Source organism: Lactuca saligna, chromosome 5, assembly GCF_052625555.1.
Source record: "Lactuca saligna cultivar CGN05327 chromosome 5, ASM5262555v1, whole genome shotgun sequence".
NCBI lineage: Eukaryota > Viridiplantae > Streptophyta > Magnoliopsida > Asterales > Asteraceae > Lactuca > Lactuca saligna.
The window spans coordinates 226053033-226066583 of record NC_136421.1 but is presented as its reverse complement, the minus strand read 5'-3'; the positions used below and the strand labels follow the sequence as shown (position 1 = coordinate 226066583).

Here is a 13551-nt window from a genome sequence, read left to right as displayed (position 1 = left end):
TGACAGCGGCTTTGGAAAGCTACGATTGCAGATCGGGATCCGAAGTCATACGCAGAATAGTTGTTAGACTTATCCAAGTGGGAGACTGTTGGATTAGTGTCTAAGTCCATAACTATTTTGGTATGTACTTGACCCGATGGTGCATGGTCCTTTTGGGTTGCCTTCACCAAAGCAACTTGATTGGAGAAATATATAGAGAGAGAGGATAATATGATTTATTAATATGTTATAAGAATAATATATTAAAGGAGAAATCATATCTGTTTAATTAATATTGGTCAATAATTAATTAGGAATTAATTTTGTGATCAAGTGTAATTAATTAAACTAGAGGGGCTGATTTGTAATTATGTGATAGTTACAAAATAAGGTAAGGATTATCTTATATATAGGGTGAACGAATTTGAGGTGATAAGGCCTTAGAATTCGACTATGATAAGGATTCAAAGATTATCTTATGGTTTCTTTGTGGATAAGCAACTAGATAAGGATAATGACTGAAACCCTATCTCTACACCTATATAAACACCCCTTGGCTCATGAATTCGTGTATCCCTTCCCAAGGAGTCCTAAGGACAAATTCTAACCTCTCTCCTCTCTCTTTATACATTCTCCATTTGCTCTTGGTGTTTGTAAGCCATTAGAGGAGTGACACTTGTGACTCTAAGCATTCCAAAGTCAATTCAAGGAGGAATTAGGATTGTTATTACTACATAACAATCAAGGTAACATCTTAAACCTAATTATATGTTAATATCGATTTCCATATGCTAGAATTAGGGTTTATAGTCTTGGATTCAAAACATGTACAATAGAGAAACCTAGATCCAAGCATTAGGGTTTGTATGAGCACATAGGATGTCTTATGACCAAAAACTCATCAATTATAAGATAATTGCAATTGGGCTATGTATCACCTTGGAAAATAGGTTGGACAAATTCTATGGGAAGCCCATAAGAATTCGTCCAAGGGGTGTTCTAAAGGGAGTCCATGGGTTGCTTAGGCCTAAGTAGTCAAATTAGGGTTTCCTAGTTAAAAACCCTAATGGTCTTACTATATAAAGACCCATATGGCCCCAAAAACTTGGTGAACTCTCTTAGAAGAACCCTAGGTTGTTTCTGGTGCTCATCCTCCATCTCATAAGGCATTCTCTTGCTTGTGGTGTTTGTAAGCCATTAGAGGAGTGACACTTGTGACTCTAAGCTCCAAAGACAGGAAGATTCAAGCCATTCCACAAGAGGTAATCATCTAGATATGCTCTTATGTGATAATTTTGAAATGCATATGCTAGATTAGGGTTCATGAGTCTTGAATGAATTGCATATACTATAGAGAAACCTAGATCCAAGCATTAGGGTTTGCATAAGCACATAGGATGTTTTTTTGCCCATAACCCATCAGAATGGTCATTTTATCCCATGCATGGATTAAACATTATGGTTTACGACCCAATTGCTAATTTTTTATATTCTTTGGTAGAGGCAGCTCGGGAAGTTGGTGAGGCAGCAACAAAGGAATTCGTGCGGGAAGCTTCGACAGTGCGAGGTGAGTTTTCTCACCATACCAATGGGTCTAAGGCACCAAGGTCGGCCCATTTTTATGATAGTTGGTATACTTGTTGTGTAGAGTTTTATGACATATTTATGCAATGATACATGGTAGAGATAACTTTTACAGCTAACGGTAGAGATAGCCTTAGGCTAACGGTAGAGATAGCCTTTGGGCTAACGGTAGAGATAGCCTTTGGGGCTAACGGTAGAGATAGCCTTTGTGGCTAATGGTAGAGATAGCTCGATAGCTAATTCATATGTGATACGTGGTAGAGGTAGCCTTTATAGCTAATGAATATGTGATATGTGGTAGAGGTAGCCTTTGTAGCTAATTGTTCTGTATTATGTGGTGGAGGTAGCTTTTATAGCTAATTGATATGTGGTATGCAGTAAAGATGGCTTTAATAGCTGATATGATATGTGTTGTGTGGATTGTGTGTGGGGTATGCTCTGAGGGACTCACTAAGCTTCATGCTTACAAGTTTTATTTATGGTTTCAGGTATCATCGTTTTTAGAAAGGAAGGGCTCATATTAGTTGCAGTGCACACACCTATGATTTCCGCAATGAATGGTTTTTGGATGAACTCTGATAAATGTTTTACTTAATGATGATTTGAATTGTTAGAGTAAATGGTATCAATGTTTTAGCTATATTAAAAATGAAATTTTTACCTTTGATTTTTGGGTCGTTACACATGCACCAATCCGATTTATTGGACCGTTCAGGATTTCTGCCCGAGTCGGCAGGGTTTCTTATTGATTGGATCTTTGGATGAGATGATTCAGATCCATAACACATTCCATGTGTCTTAGCTCTAAAAGTGTCTATCACATGAGTCTGCAGTTATTTCACCGGATGACATTCATGTGGATGAGAGCTTGAATTATGTTGAGAAATCCATTTCAGTTATGGATAGAAAGACTAAGGCTCTTTGTAACAAAGAGGTGAAGTTGGTGAAGGTGCAATGGCAGCACCAGAGATGCTCCAAATGGACCTAGGAGCCAAAGGACGAGATGAGAAAGCATTATCCATATCTTTTCGCATCAGTAGACTTCGAGGATGAAGTCTAGTTCAATTGGGGGAGATTTGTAACGGTTGGGATTCAGGTATTTACACTTCTTCCCCTTAGCATGAAGGTTATTGTAAAAATTGGTCTTTTCGTACACTTAGCGTACTGAGGTTGGGTGGATTGTGAAGGTTCGGTACGTACGTTGGGTGTACCAATGGTTACGCGGGGCGTACGTGACTGAAGACCAAAACCCTAATATTTGGGCTTAAGACCTATATAAACGTCCTTAAGGCTTTTGGACGAAACCATAATCAACCTCCATAGCCTCATTTTGTCCCTTAACCTCATATTTCCTTGTGAGTGTGATTCTTGAGCTTAGAAAGTGTGTTGGTGGCCGTTTTAAAGAGCATTGAAGAAGGAGAAGGTGGTGATTAAGCCTTGGGTGTCATTGAGCTTCTAGATCATGCATCTAGTTCATCTTGAGGAACTTCTGGAGGTATAAAGTCATGACCTTGTCATCTCTTTTGATTTTTTGAGCTAGGGTTTTGTTATGGAGCCCCTTTTGGCTTTTGGACCTTATCTTGTGAGTTGAGCAACTCCAGAGATTAGGATTGCTAGATCCAATCTCCTTGAGCATGTTTGATGCATAAAGGTTCCATCTTGGAGGTTGTTTTAACCCCATTCATAATTTAGAGGTCTTAAATGAGGTCTTAATGAGCAGAATGAAGTATAGGGGTCACTCATGACATGCAAGGGCATAAAGTTGCCAACTTTATGCCCTAGGACATCTTAATGGACTCGGATCCAAAGTATTAAGCACTTAATGGTTGATTGGTGCATGTTCTGCTTGTATGTCGTGCGTAATAGTGTGTACGCAGTGCGTACTGTTTAAGGTCTGGTACACTAAGCGTACTGGAGTGGTACGCAAAGCGTACACACTTAGTTAGGTTTAGGCTTTGTGTAGGCTCGTAAGCTTAATGTGCCTTATTCATTTTTGGGTCTGGTCCTATTTAGAGTTTTAGGATGATTTTTTGTTTTGGGCCATAGTTGTTTTGGTTGGGTTTTACTGGGCCACATGGTCCATTAATAACTTTATCTTGGATCTTAGGCCCATTAGCAAAGGGAAGACTTTTGGGCCATTATGGAAGGACTTAGGCTTAAGTGTTTTGGACTCCTTGATTAGGTTGTGCTATAATCCTAATTTAGGTTTAATTGTATCATTGTTCAGTGTGTGGTTTTGGACTGTTAAGCGAGCAGCTTTTGTGTTTAGCAGATTGAGGTGAGTCTTCTCACTACTTTCATGGGTCGAAGGCACCAAGGCTGTCCCATTAATTAATATGAAATGCTTAGTCATGGAGTATGTAATGGTTTGTTATTTGATCTATATGTAATTTATTGTAATTTATGTAAAGATCATGGGAGGAGTCTGTGACATTTGGTAAGACCATGGGAGGAGCCCATGACTCGTGGATACTAGACCATGAGGGTAGCCCATGACATTCCTAGTGAAGACCGTGGAGGGATTCCATGGGCAAACTTATATGTATAATGTATGTGTGCATGTCATTATGTGATTATATGTTTCGTGTGTTTTGAGAAACCCACTAAGCGTGTGCTTACAGTTTTGGTGGATGTTTCAGGTACTTCTAACTCTAAGGGTAAGGGCTCGGCTTAATGACGCGGCGTGCATTCTCCAGTATTTTCGCATATACTTTTGATACTCTGATATTTCAAAACGCTATGGTCATGTAATGGAATTTTTGGAAACAATTGTGATTGGTATTTATGATTATAAAAGTTAAAATTTTTTTGTAAAATTTGGGTTGTTACATGGTTGGTTTTGAAACTGGAATTATCTTTGAAATTATGGTTGGTTTTGGAATTGAAGTTGATTTTGGTATTGAGCTTGATTTTGGGTTTGAAATGGGTAGTAAAAACCACCAAAATGTAGATTCGGTGGAGAATAAATATGTCGATCGCGTTGATTTTGGATGAAAATTGGTGAAGAATGTGAGACGTTTTTTTTTTTTTTTTTTTTTTTTTTTTTTTTTGAGCTTTCGGGTTGGAGGAGGAAGCCATTTTTTCAAAAAAAAATTGAATGATTTGAGTGATAATTTGAAGGCTGTGAAGTAGGATAAAATATGGGAAAGATTGGTATTTATTTAAGGTGAAAATGAAGGATTTTTTTGATTTTTTTTTTTTGAAAAAACAGTCACATTTAACCACCTCCAACGTCCATATTCTTATCCCAATACACCCTGTCTCCTCGGTGAAAGCTAGCCGAGTTATCGAGCCGAGGGGTCGGCGTGGTGTTTATCGAGCTCGCCGATTCTGATGTCGAGTTATCCATGTTAGGACATGATTTATGGTTTATACTTTACTTTTGATGGCTTTTAGAGTTCTCCATCTTGGACCGAAAACACCATGTTCTCGGTGGTGTTTGGACCGAAATCACCATGTGATTTCGGTGGGCTTAATGAGGATTTCGGTTGGGTTTTTGGGTTGGGCCTTTGTAATTAGGTCTAGGGGTGTGGGTGTGTGTGTGTGTGTGTGTGTGTGTGTATATATATATATATATATTATTGTTTCGGTCGTGTAAAGAGTGGGTCATTCTAAGAAGCTAAGATCGAGTTTAGAGAGAAAGAGATAACCGAGAGCAATTCATAATCTTATATACTAGATTATTATCAATATATTATGCACTGAAGATTGATAACTGTGTTCTTAAATTATAATAATTATTTTTGGTTTGATCATTAAATTAGGATTCCATACCAATTTTAGTGATTTTGATTGATACTATACATCGAGTTTTACAATCTGAAGTCCACATCGTCTGGTTTAATTAGTCTTCAAATAAGTTTAGAAAAGATTAAAAAAAAAAAAAAAAAAAAAAAAAAAAAAGGATGTGGCCTCCAATCAAAAATAGTCTATAACATAGAGTAAGGTGTAGATGGAAAATAGACATGATAACGTACGATGAGTTTTTATCTTTACAATAGTGTTTTGAAAAATTAATTACCAAACTCTAGCAGTTTGTAAACACCATTGTCTAGCCTAATTAGCCTTCAAATAAGTTTAGAAAAGATAAAAAAAGGATGTTGCCTCCAATCCAAAATAGTCTATTACATAGAGTAAGTTATAGATGGAAAATAAACATGATAACGACGAGTTTTTATCTTGACAATAGTGTTTTGAAAAATTAATTACCAAACTCTAGCAGTTTGTAAATTGTTTACCAAAACATGGCAACTGTGATCAAATATTACAGTTATTTACAAATTAGGAAAAAAAAAAAAAAAAAAAAAAAAAAAAAAAAAAAAAAAAACAAACAATATAAAATAGACCCACCTTCCTTCACCTTTTGTTTATACAATGCCATGAAGTTACATCGCCAACCAACTGCTCCACCATTGGAGTGCAATTGTGCAAACCATTGGGTGATACTTGTATAACCAACATCATTTACTTTCTAACGATGGAATCAATTATTAATATGGATACTTTGTTAGTTTGGAGTATTAATGAACTTTCAAGAGGGCGTGTTAAATTGGTGGTTACATGAGTTGCTTATGTTGATAAAGTTTGCGTTATGCTAAATTGTGTGATGTAGTCTTGGCAAGATCTACAACATCGGGTATGTCTATCCGAAAATGGTAATGGCTCAAACACAATAACCCACCATTACATTTTACACCAAGTTTGACGGACTCGGTGATGACATCATCCACATTTGACCTCGTTTACACTGTTTTCTCTACCAACGATATCAACGGAGGTGATGATGATAACTAGAATGATGAACCACTTGGTCCTTGGCTTAAGTTCCGTAATAATTAAAATAATGACAGTGAACTAGCAGGTGGGTCGATTAGGGGTTTTCGATTTAACCCAATGAGATTTTAGAACATATAGGACTGTAGGAAAATGCAACTTACGATTGGGTTCATTTCGGGTGAGAAATGTTTCATAAATAAGCGAGAAGAATAAGGTAGAAGATATGGCAGCAATAAAAGAAATGAGGGCGGCGGAAGGGGATAACATCATTCACAGGAAGATATGAGGGAAGAAGGCTTGAGAAACCGAGCAAAGTGCATTATTAATTTCATTTTAAATAAAAAAAAAATATAATTATGATGTAAATAAATTTAAATTACAAAGGACTTGGTAAATATTTGATTAAACGACAATTATTTAGGCAAAAACTCTAATAACAACTTGGCGGAAAAAAAATATGGCATTTTGGTAATAATATATTAGTTGTGAGATTCATGTATTATGTGTTAATTTAAAAAATTAATAAATATAAAGCTCTAAATATTTGATAACTTTGAATTTATAGGGAAAAAAATAATAATGAATTATTATCATGTAAATGTCTTTTATCTTAATTTAAACAAATAATTTTAAAAAATAAACAAAAAATTAATGAGCTTTAATTTTAAAAAATTTAAAATTAAAAGATAAGTTCATTAATGATATTGATATCATTTTATTATTATATTTATTGCAATTATTATATTAAAATATTATATAAAATTTAAAAAAACTAAATTTTTTTATAAAATAACATGTGAAAAGAAAATTAATTCAAAATAACTACAAAATATCATTTGACAAATTAAATAAAAATATGTCAAATGATAAAAAAAATCATTTATTTATTAAAATAAAGAAAGAGATGATTTTTACGACATAAAATGTGTTACATATGCATCACATAAATTATTAAATTTTTTTTCTTTTTTATAATCTTTTCTAAATTCAATTCATAGTTCAATACTGTACAAAAGTATAATAACTGATCAATTACATAAAGGATAAAGTAAATAATTTTTGAAGTATACAATTAAAAAATTAAAAACCATCTAGAACAAGCATTTGAAGCTACAACAACAACGGCTTCCATGTTGTCACTTTCGCTTACTCGGAACCCCCATCTGGAACAGGACACATGGTGATCAGTAAATATTAGTCTTCCATGATCGTTGTCGATCATCATTCCATCGCTACGATACGAAATCCGTTCAACTTCTTAGCAATCACTGTTATTACGCTTTGACTGAACGATTTGATCCGTCCGTATAAAGTGTGTGAAAAACAGAGCAATCCGTTGTTTAATTCTGCCATTAAATTCGTAACCTTTTTTTATTCTTCATTTCCAGTCTCTTGCCTCACCGTGCACATTCACCGATCGCACCGGTTGCACTTAAAAAGGAAACACACTACATCAATTTCAAAATTTTACCCTTCTTTCTACATCAGAAACTCCGATTCGTGGCTCTTTTATATGCGCAGGGATGTTGAGTTAGAAAAGATTTTGAATTTTCTATTTCTAGTCGATATTCCCATGTGCGTGTTTGATTTTTCATGGCATGGGCCAGGATTACTTCCCTAAAAAGTGTTCATGTTTGCAATGTGAGTGTTGGATCCGATTTTGTAATGTGCGTGGGCCGTGTGAAGTGAAGCACACAAGGTGTTTGTGAAATTGTCTCAGTGAACAAATCTGCATTTTTTTTCTCATCTCTGGCAAAATGCAGTTGAGGATAGTGGCAATGGAGGAAGGGAAAGAACCCACCATCAACTCAATCAGAGTAACAAATCAATCCAGGTGTCTCCCTATGAGATTACTAGGATTCATGTTATTGTTTCTAGGCATTTGCATTGGCTTTTCAATCATAAATATGTTCAAGATCCGATATCTAGGCACTCAGAATATCATTTCAGGAGCACAGACCTTACTACAGTCGTGTTTTCAAGAATCCAATAGTTTACAGAACTGGATTGAACCTCCATCAACATATATGCACACATTGGATGATAGCGAGCTATTCTGGAGAGCTTCATTTGTTCCTGAGATCAAAGAATACCCTTTTAAAAGATCTCCAAAGATTGCATTCATGTTCTTGACAAGAGGACCTTTACCATTGGCACCACTATGGGAGAGGTTTTTCAAAGGGAATGAAGAATTTTACACCATTTATGTTCACACAATGCCTTCATATCGTGCAAACTTTTCAACCTCTTCAGTCTTCTATCAGAAACAAGTTCCTAGTCAGGTCAGCCACCGTTATCTTCCTTCTTTCTTTTGATCAAATATACTTTAAGTATTTGATTCTTTCTTTCTTCTCTTGTTTAGATTTCTAAAAAATACTCATTTTCTTACTTGTATGTAGGTGGTGGAATGGGGAATGATGAGTATGTGTGATGCAGAAAGAAGACTTCTAGCAAATGCATTGTTAGACATCTCAAACGAGTGGTTTGTTCTATTATCAGAAGCCTGCATTCCTCTTCAAAGATTCAGCATTATCTATCACTACATATCAAGATCAAGATTCAGTTTCATGGGTGCATTTGATGAGCCTGGGCCTTATGGTAGGGGAAGATATGATGATAAAATGTTACCCGAGGTCAACATTGACCAATGGCGAAAAGGGTCTCAATGGTTTGAAGCTAACAGGAAACTAGCAGTTGATATCATAAAAGATCTCAAATATTATCCCAAATTCGAGCAGTTTTGCACACCAGATTGTTATGTTGATGAGCATTATTTCCCAACAATGCTGACTATTGAGAGTCCATATTTATTGGCGAATAGGACACTTACATATGTTGACTGGTCAAGGGGTGGTGCTCATCCAGCTACTTTTGAGAAGAATGATGTGACATTGGAATTTTTCAGGAAAATTCAGCAACACCATACGTGTGTTTATAATAACCAGCCAACTTCAGTTTGCTTCCTTTTTGCAAGAAAGTTTGCTCCTAATGCTCTGGATATACTCCTGCAGAACTCTGCACAGTTTTTTGGCTACTGATTTCATGTCATTTCTCATCTTTATTTCAATAAGTAGATAACCAATGGCAGCATGGATCATGGTTTTATCATTTATGATTGGGTGGGTGTTTGGTGGTGATTATTGGGACTTGATGATGCAGAATTAGCTGTTCAAAGCTAGGGACAGTTAGGTAATATTACATTTGTTCTGATTATCTGTTTTCTTATAGCAACTCCTAAATTGATTGTTTGAATCTGGTTATTTTGATTAGAAACTCAGAATCCTCATCAGTTTAGGCAAAGCACTTGTTCGTATTCTGACTTCAAATCATGATAATCAGTTTTAAGTGCTTGTAACTCTTTGCATGAAAGACCCTACTACAACCGGGGTACACAATCGTAATTTAGAATCCTAAACAGATCCTACAACGCTTTAAAAGCATGGCAAATGAGAGAATTTTATTCTCAATGAAGAAGCATAAAAGTACGTTTAAATGGATAAATAGTTTATGGCATCAATTATAAACAAATTCGATGACCATAATAGTATACCCTTATGAGATAAACTGTAAACATTCTGTAAAATGATACACAACAATGGCACATGAATCAAACTAGTCCTCAAGGAAAACAATACACAAAGAAGAAAAAAAAAAAAAAAAAAAAAAAAAAAAAACTTTACAATTCGTCATGAGTTTCTGAAGTTTGAACATCAGTGAGGTAGTTAGCAACTAAAGAAGCGTGCATTGCAGCACCAAAGGGAAGTATATCTTCATTAATTTCAAAAAATGGAGAATGAACAGATGCAGGATTTTTATTCGATTCACTCTTCATTCCAAGAAAGTAGAAATAACCAGGCATCACCTCTTGGTAACACGAAAAATCCTCAGATCCCATTAATGGCAACATACTTTTAACATTAGAAGCTCCAACAACATCCCCTGCAACTTTTACAAAGTGCTTATGCAATCCTTCATCATTTATAGAAGCAGGAAAAAAAGGTTTGTCTTTTGAGGAGAACTCAACACTCGCATTGCACCTTTGTACTTTTGCTTGCCCTATAATAACCTTTTTTTTTTATATAAATAAATTAGCTTCATTTTTATAAGTATGTACATTTTATTTCATCAAAAAACTTTACCTCCTCGATCCGCTGCTTGAGATGCATGAAACTTTTTTTAGAAAAAGCTCGAAAGGTACCACCAATGGTGACTGAATCTGGAATAACATTGAAAGCACCACCTCCTTGAAACTTAGCAACCGTGACTACCTACAAAAAATAGCAATGTACTTTCTTTATTTGTTTATTGTAGCATTTGATTTTACTTTTGATGACATTGAGTACATTGCTATTTCTTGATTTTATGATGAGGATAGCAAGTTTTTAGCTTACTTGAGAATCAAGAGGATCGGCTTCTCGTGAGACTAGATGTTGTAAACTAACAACAACATTTGAAGCTGCTAAAATAGGATCTATTGAATGTTGTGGAATGGCTGCATGACCTCCTTTTCCAGTTATGACAGCTTCAAAGAAGCCACTTCCAGCCAAAAGTGTACCTGATTTAGAGGACACTTCACCTAAAGGTAACCCTGGAGATACATGTAGACCAAATATTGCTTTCACATTTTCAAGAACTCCACTGTCTATTACCCGTATTGCCCCTCCACCCCCTTCCTCTGCTGGTTGGAAAACAAGAACCACCGTCCCCTGATTTTTTTTTTTGCAAAAAATAGCAACCGATTATGATGGTTAATTTGGGAAATTAACCAGTGAACTGATATAACATGTCGAAATGGTTAATTTGGAAAAATGAATGAAAGTACTGGCATTAATGTCTTAATTTGCCCATTGTATAAAGTATAAAGTCCTGATAAGAAAATGTTGTTGGTATAATGCTATAATTGAGTAGATTTTTTTAAAATACAATGTCCTAATAGTCAATGAAGGTATGTTGATATTTCCTTGTTGCATTTAATGCTAAAAAGTAAATTAACAAACCTTTAAAAGATGGCTATGGTCTTTTAGAATCTTGGCTGCACCAAGAAGCATAGTGACATGAGCATCATGGCCACAAGCATGCATCTTTCCAGGAACTTTACTCTTGTGTTTCCATTCCACCATTTCCTAATCTCAAAATCAAAGTCAAACGTACAACAATTAAGTTTCTATCAAAAGTCAACAGTTTCGCTTAACAATCAAAATGAAAAAGTCAAACATACAGCAAGGGTCCAAGTTTGTACTCATCAAAAAGTCAACAGGGTTCCTTAATTATCACTAGCAATAAACAGAAATACAAGTAATAAAGCAAGCATACGATTTAAATGAATAAAACCTGCATGAGAAGAGCATCCATATCTGCCCTAATAGCAACAAAAGGAGGTTCACCGGAGCCTATATAACCGATAACGCCGGTAGTAGCAACTGGATACTTATAATCAATACCTAATTTATCTAATTCGTCTCTGATAATTTTACTGGTTTCAAACTCTTCGTAACCTAATTCAGGATGTTCGTGTATCCTTCTCCTAATCCCCACCATCCAATCGAAAACCTCGTCTTCTTTAGCAAGTTTGAGAAATTGTTTCGAAATATCAGAAACCCCAATCGAGATTTGGGGTTTGAATATGGAAACAATCAAAATTACAGAAATCCATTTGGGTAAATACATATTTTGCTATCAAGATGGGTGCATTAGTTGATGAAAAGGAATACGACGACCGAAAGAGTGAAAAAAAAGATATAAAAGAAACAGCCGGCGAGTGAAATTTGGGATGAGAGAAGAGAGTTTGGGTACGGCTCCGACGGCTATTAAATATCTCATTTTGGCCACGAGGAATCGAGGTTACTACATGTGCGTTTACGGAAATACCACGTGGGCTATTCGCTTTTTTTTAATTATTATTTAGGTATTTATTAATTTTAAGTGTTTTTCTTAAAGAAAATACCCATAAATTAAGGGAGCACTATAAAATACTAAAATGGAAAACTACATTACTTGATGGTTTTTGCGAAATGATCAAAACAATTTCTATTTCTTTGCACTTCCAAATATTCATCATCATGGGAAATATTAATGTCCCCTATGAAATATGTTATGACCAATTTTATGTCTTTTTGCTAGAAAAAAAATATTTTTCACGTAAATTAGCTTAAACTTTGACACTACAAAATGTTCTTGGTCCCCGATTAAAAGTCTTTTACATTTCTCACGGTGACACACATTTCGTAGGGAAAGACGATGATATTTTTTTATCATTTCGTGAGGATTTTGGCCCTTTCGGTAGGACTCTTACAAAAGGAAGTTTACATATTGAATTGTCATCATTGTTGCCTTTTAACATGGGTTTCACAATGAAATACCAATAAAATATGTACGTATTTTTCACATTTTAATGGATAAAAACATTTAACCCCAAGCATCAGTGTATAAAGTACTCCTTTGTTACTTAAATTATTAATGCATTTATGTTAGAATTAAATCAATTTTAACACAAATCAAAATAAATTTCATAATTAAATTGTCTAATGAGAATATGTAAGGTTGATTTATTTTGAGTAAGAATATGTCGACCTAACTTAATCGAATCAAACCTCCTAAAATTAAAGAAAAACCATCTCAAATCAAAATAGGGTTTTAATGAATGAACTAAAGATAAGTATCCAAATCAATATCAATGGCTTAATAACTCGCAATCTATCACAAATAAAATTAAAACTCCATAATCCAAAACAAAAGTTACAAGTATATTTAAAAAAAATTAGGTAAATATGATATTTTGAAAGTTTTTAAGTTTATAAAGGATTTATATCATATTTAGATAGTAGGTTGAACAATTATAATATTTTGTTGCTTATTATATAAATATATAAATTTATCCTTAATATTTTTAGGCATTTAAGATGTAATTAAATAAATATATTTTGTTTAAAATTTATTTTAAATCCAACGTTCAAAATGATTTTCAAAAGGGATAATGACTTAAAATTTAAAAGAGTAATATATTATTAGGTTTGTACACATTTAGTCCATGAATTTTTTTTTATCCATATTTTCCCCTTGAACTTGCTGTTTTGTGTAAATTAAATCATTATTATCGGTTGATGTTATATTTGTTGGCATGGCTACATAAGTTGACAATCATTAAAAGAAAACACTCCTACATGGATCATCTCTGAGTTCCATCAATTATAATACGATACCTAGACCTAAATT

At 34.5% G+C, this 13551-nt stretch overlaps 2 protein-coding genes across 2 annotated transcripts; one reads left to right on the top strand and one right to left on the bottom strand.

The window, feature by feature from the left end:
• Positions 1 to 7436: 7436 nt before the first annotated feature.
• Positions 7437 to 9591, top strand: LOC145045613 (glycosyltransferase BC10-like). Its single transcript, XM_078993939.1, has 2 exons — positions 7437 to 8621; positions 8739 to 9591. Exons 1-2 carry the CDS (start codon positions 8097 to 8099, stop codon positions 9375 to 9377), a joined length of 1164 nt encoding a protein of 387 aa, XP_078850065.1. The 5' UTR covers positions 7437 to 8096; the 3' UTR covers positions 9378 to 9591.
• A 241-nt stretch (positions 9592 to 9832) lies between these two features.
• LOC145045612 (IAA-amino acid hydrolase ILR1-like 4) lies at positions 9833 to 12141 on the bottom strand. Its single transcript, XM_078993938.1, has 5 exons — positions 11671 to 12141; positions 11337 to 11462; positions 10731 to 11045; positions 10479 to 10607; positions 9833 to 10405 (listed from the first exon to the last, which is right to left on the bottom strand). Exons 1-5 carry the CDS (start codon positions 12004 to 12006, stop codon positions 10016 to 10018), a joined length of 1296 nt encoding a protein of 431 aa, XP_078850064.1. The 5' UTR covers positions 12007 to 12141; the 3' UTR covers positions 9833 to 10015.
• Positions 12142 to 13551: the final 1410 nt, after the last annotated feature.

Excerpts from the sequence above, each read along its gene's own strand:
- LOC145045613 (XM_078993939.1), top strand. The coding sequence starts at position 8,097 with ATGCAGTTGAGGATAGTGGCAATGGAGGAAGGGAAAGAACCCACCATC. Across the intron at positions 8,622-8,738 it reads AGAAACAAGTTCCTAGTCAG|GTGGTGGAATGGGGAATGAT; the intron begins GTCAGCCACCGT and ends ACTTGTATGTAG.
- LOC145045612 (XM_078993938.1), bottom strand. The coding sequence starts at position 12,006 with ATGTATTTACCCAAATGGATTTCTGTAATTTTGATTGTTTCCATATTC. Across the intron at positions 11,046-11,336 it reads ACCATAGCCATCTTTTAAAG|GGGACGGTGGTTCTTGTTTT; the intron begins GTTTGTTAATTT and ends AAAAAAAATCAG. Across the intron at positions 10,406-10,478 it reads TCAAGCAGCGGATCGAGGAG|GTTATTATAGGGCAAGCAAA; the intron begins GTAAAGTTTTTT and ends TAAAAAAAAAAG.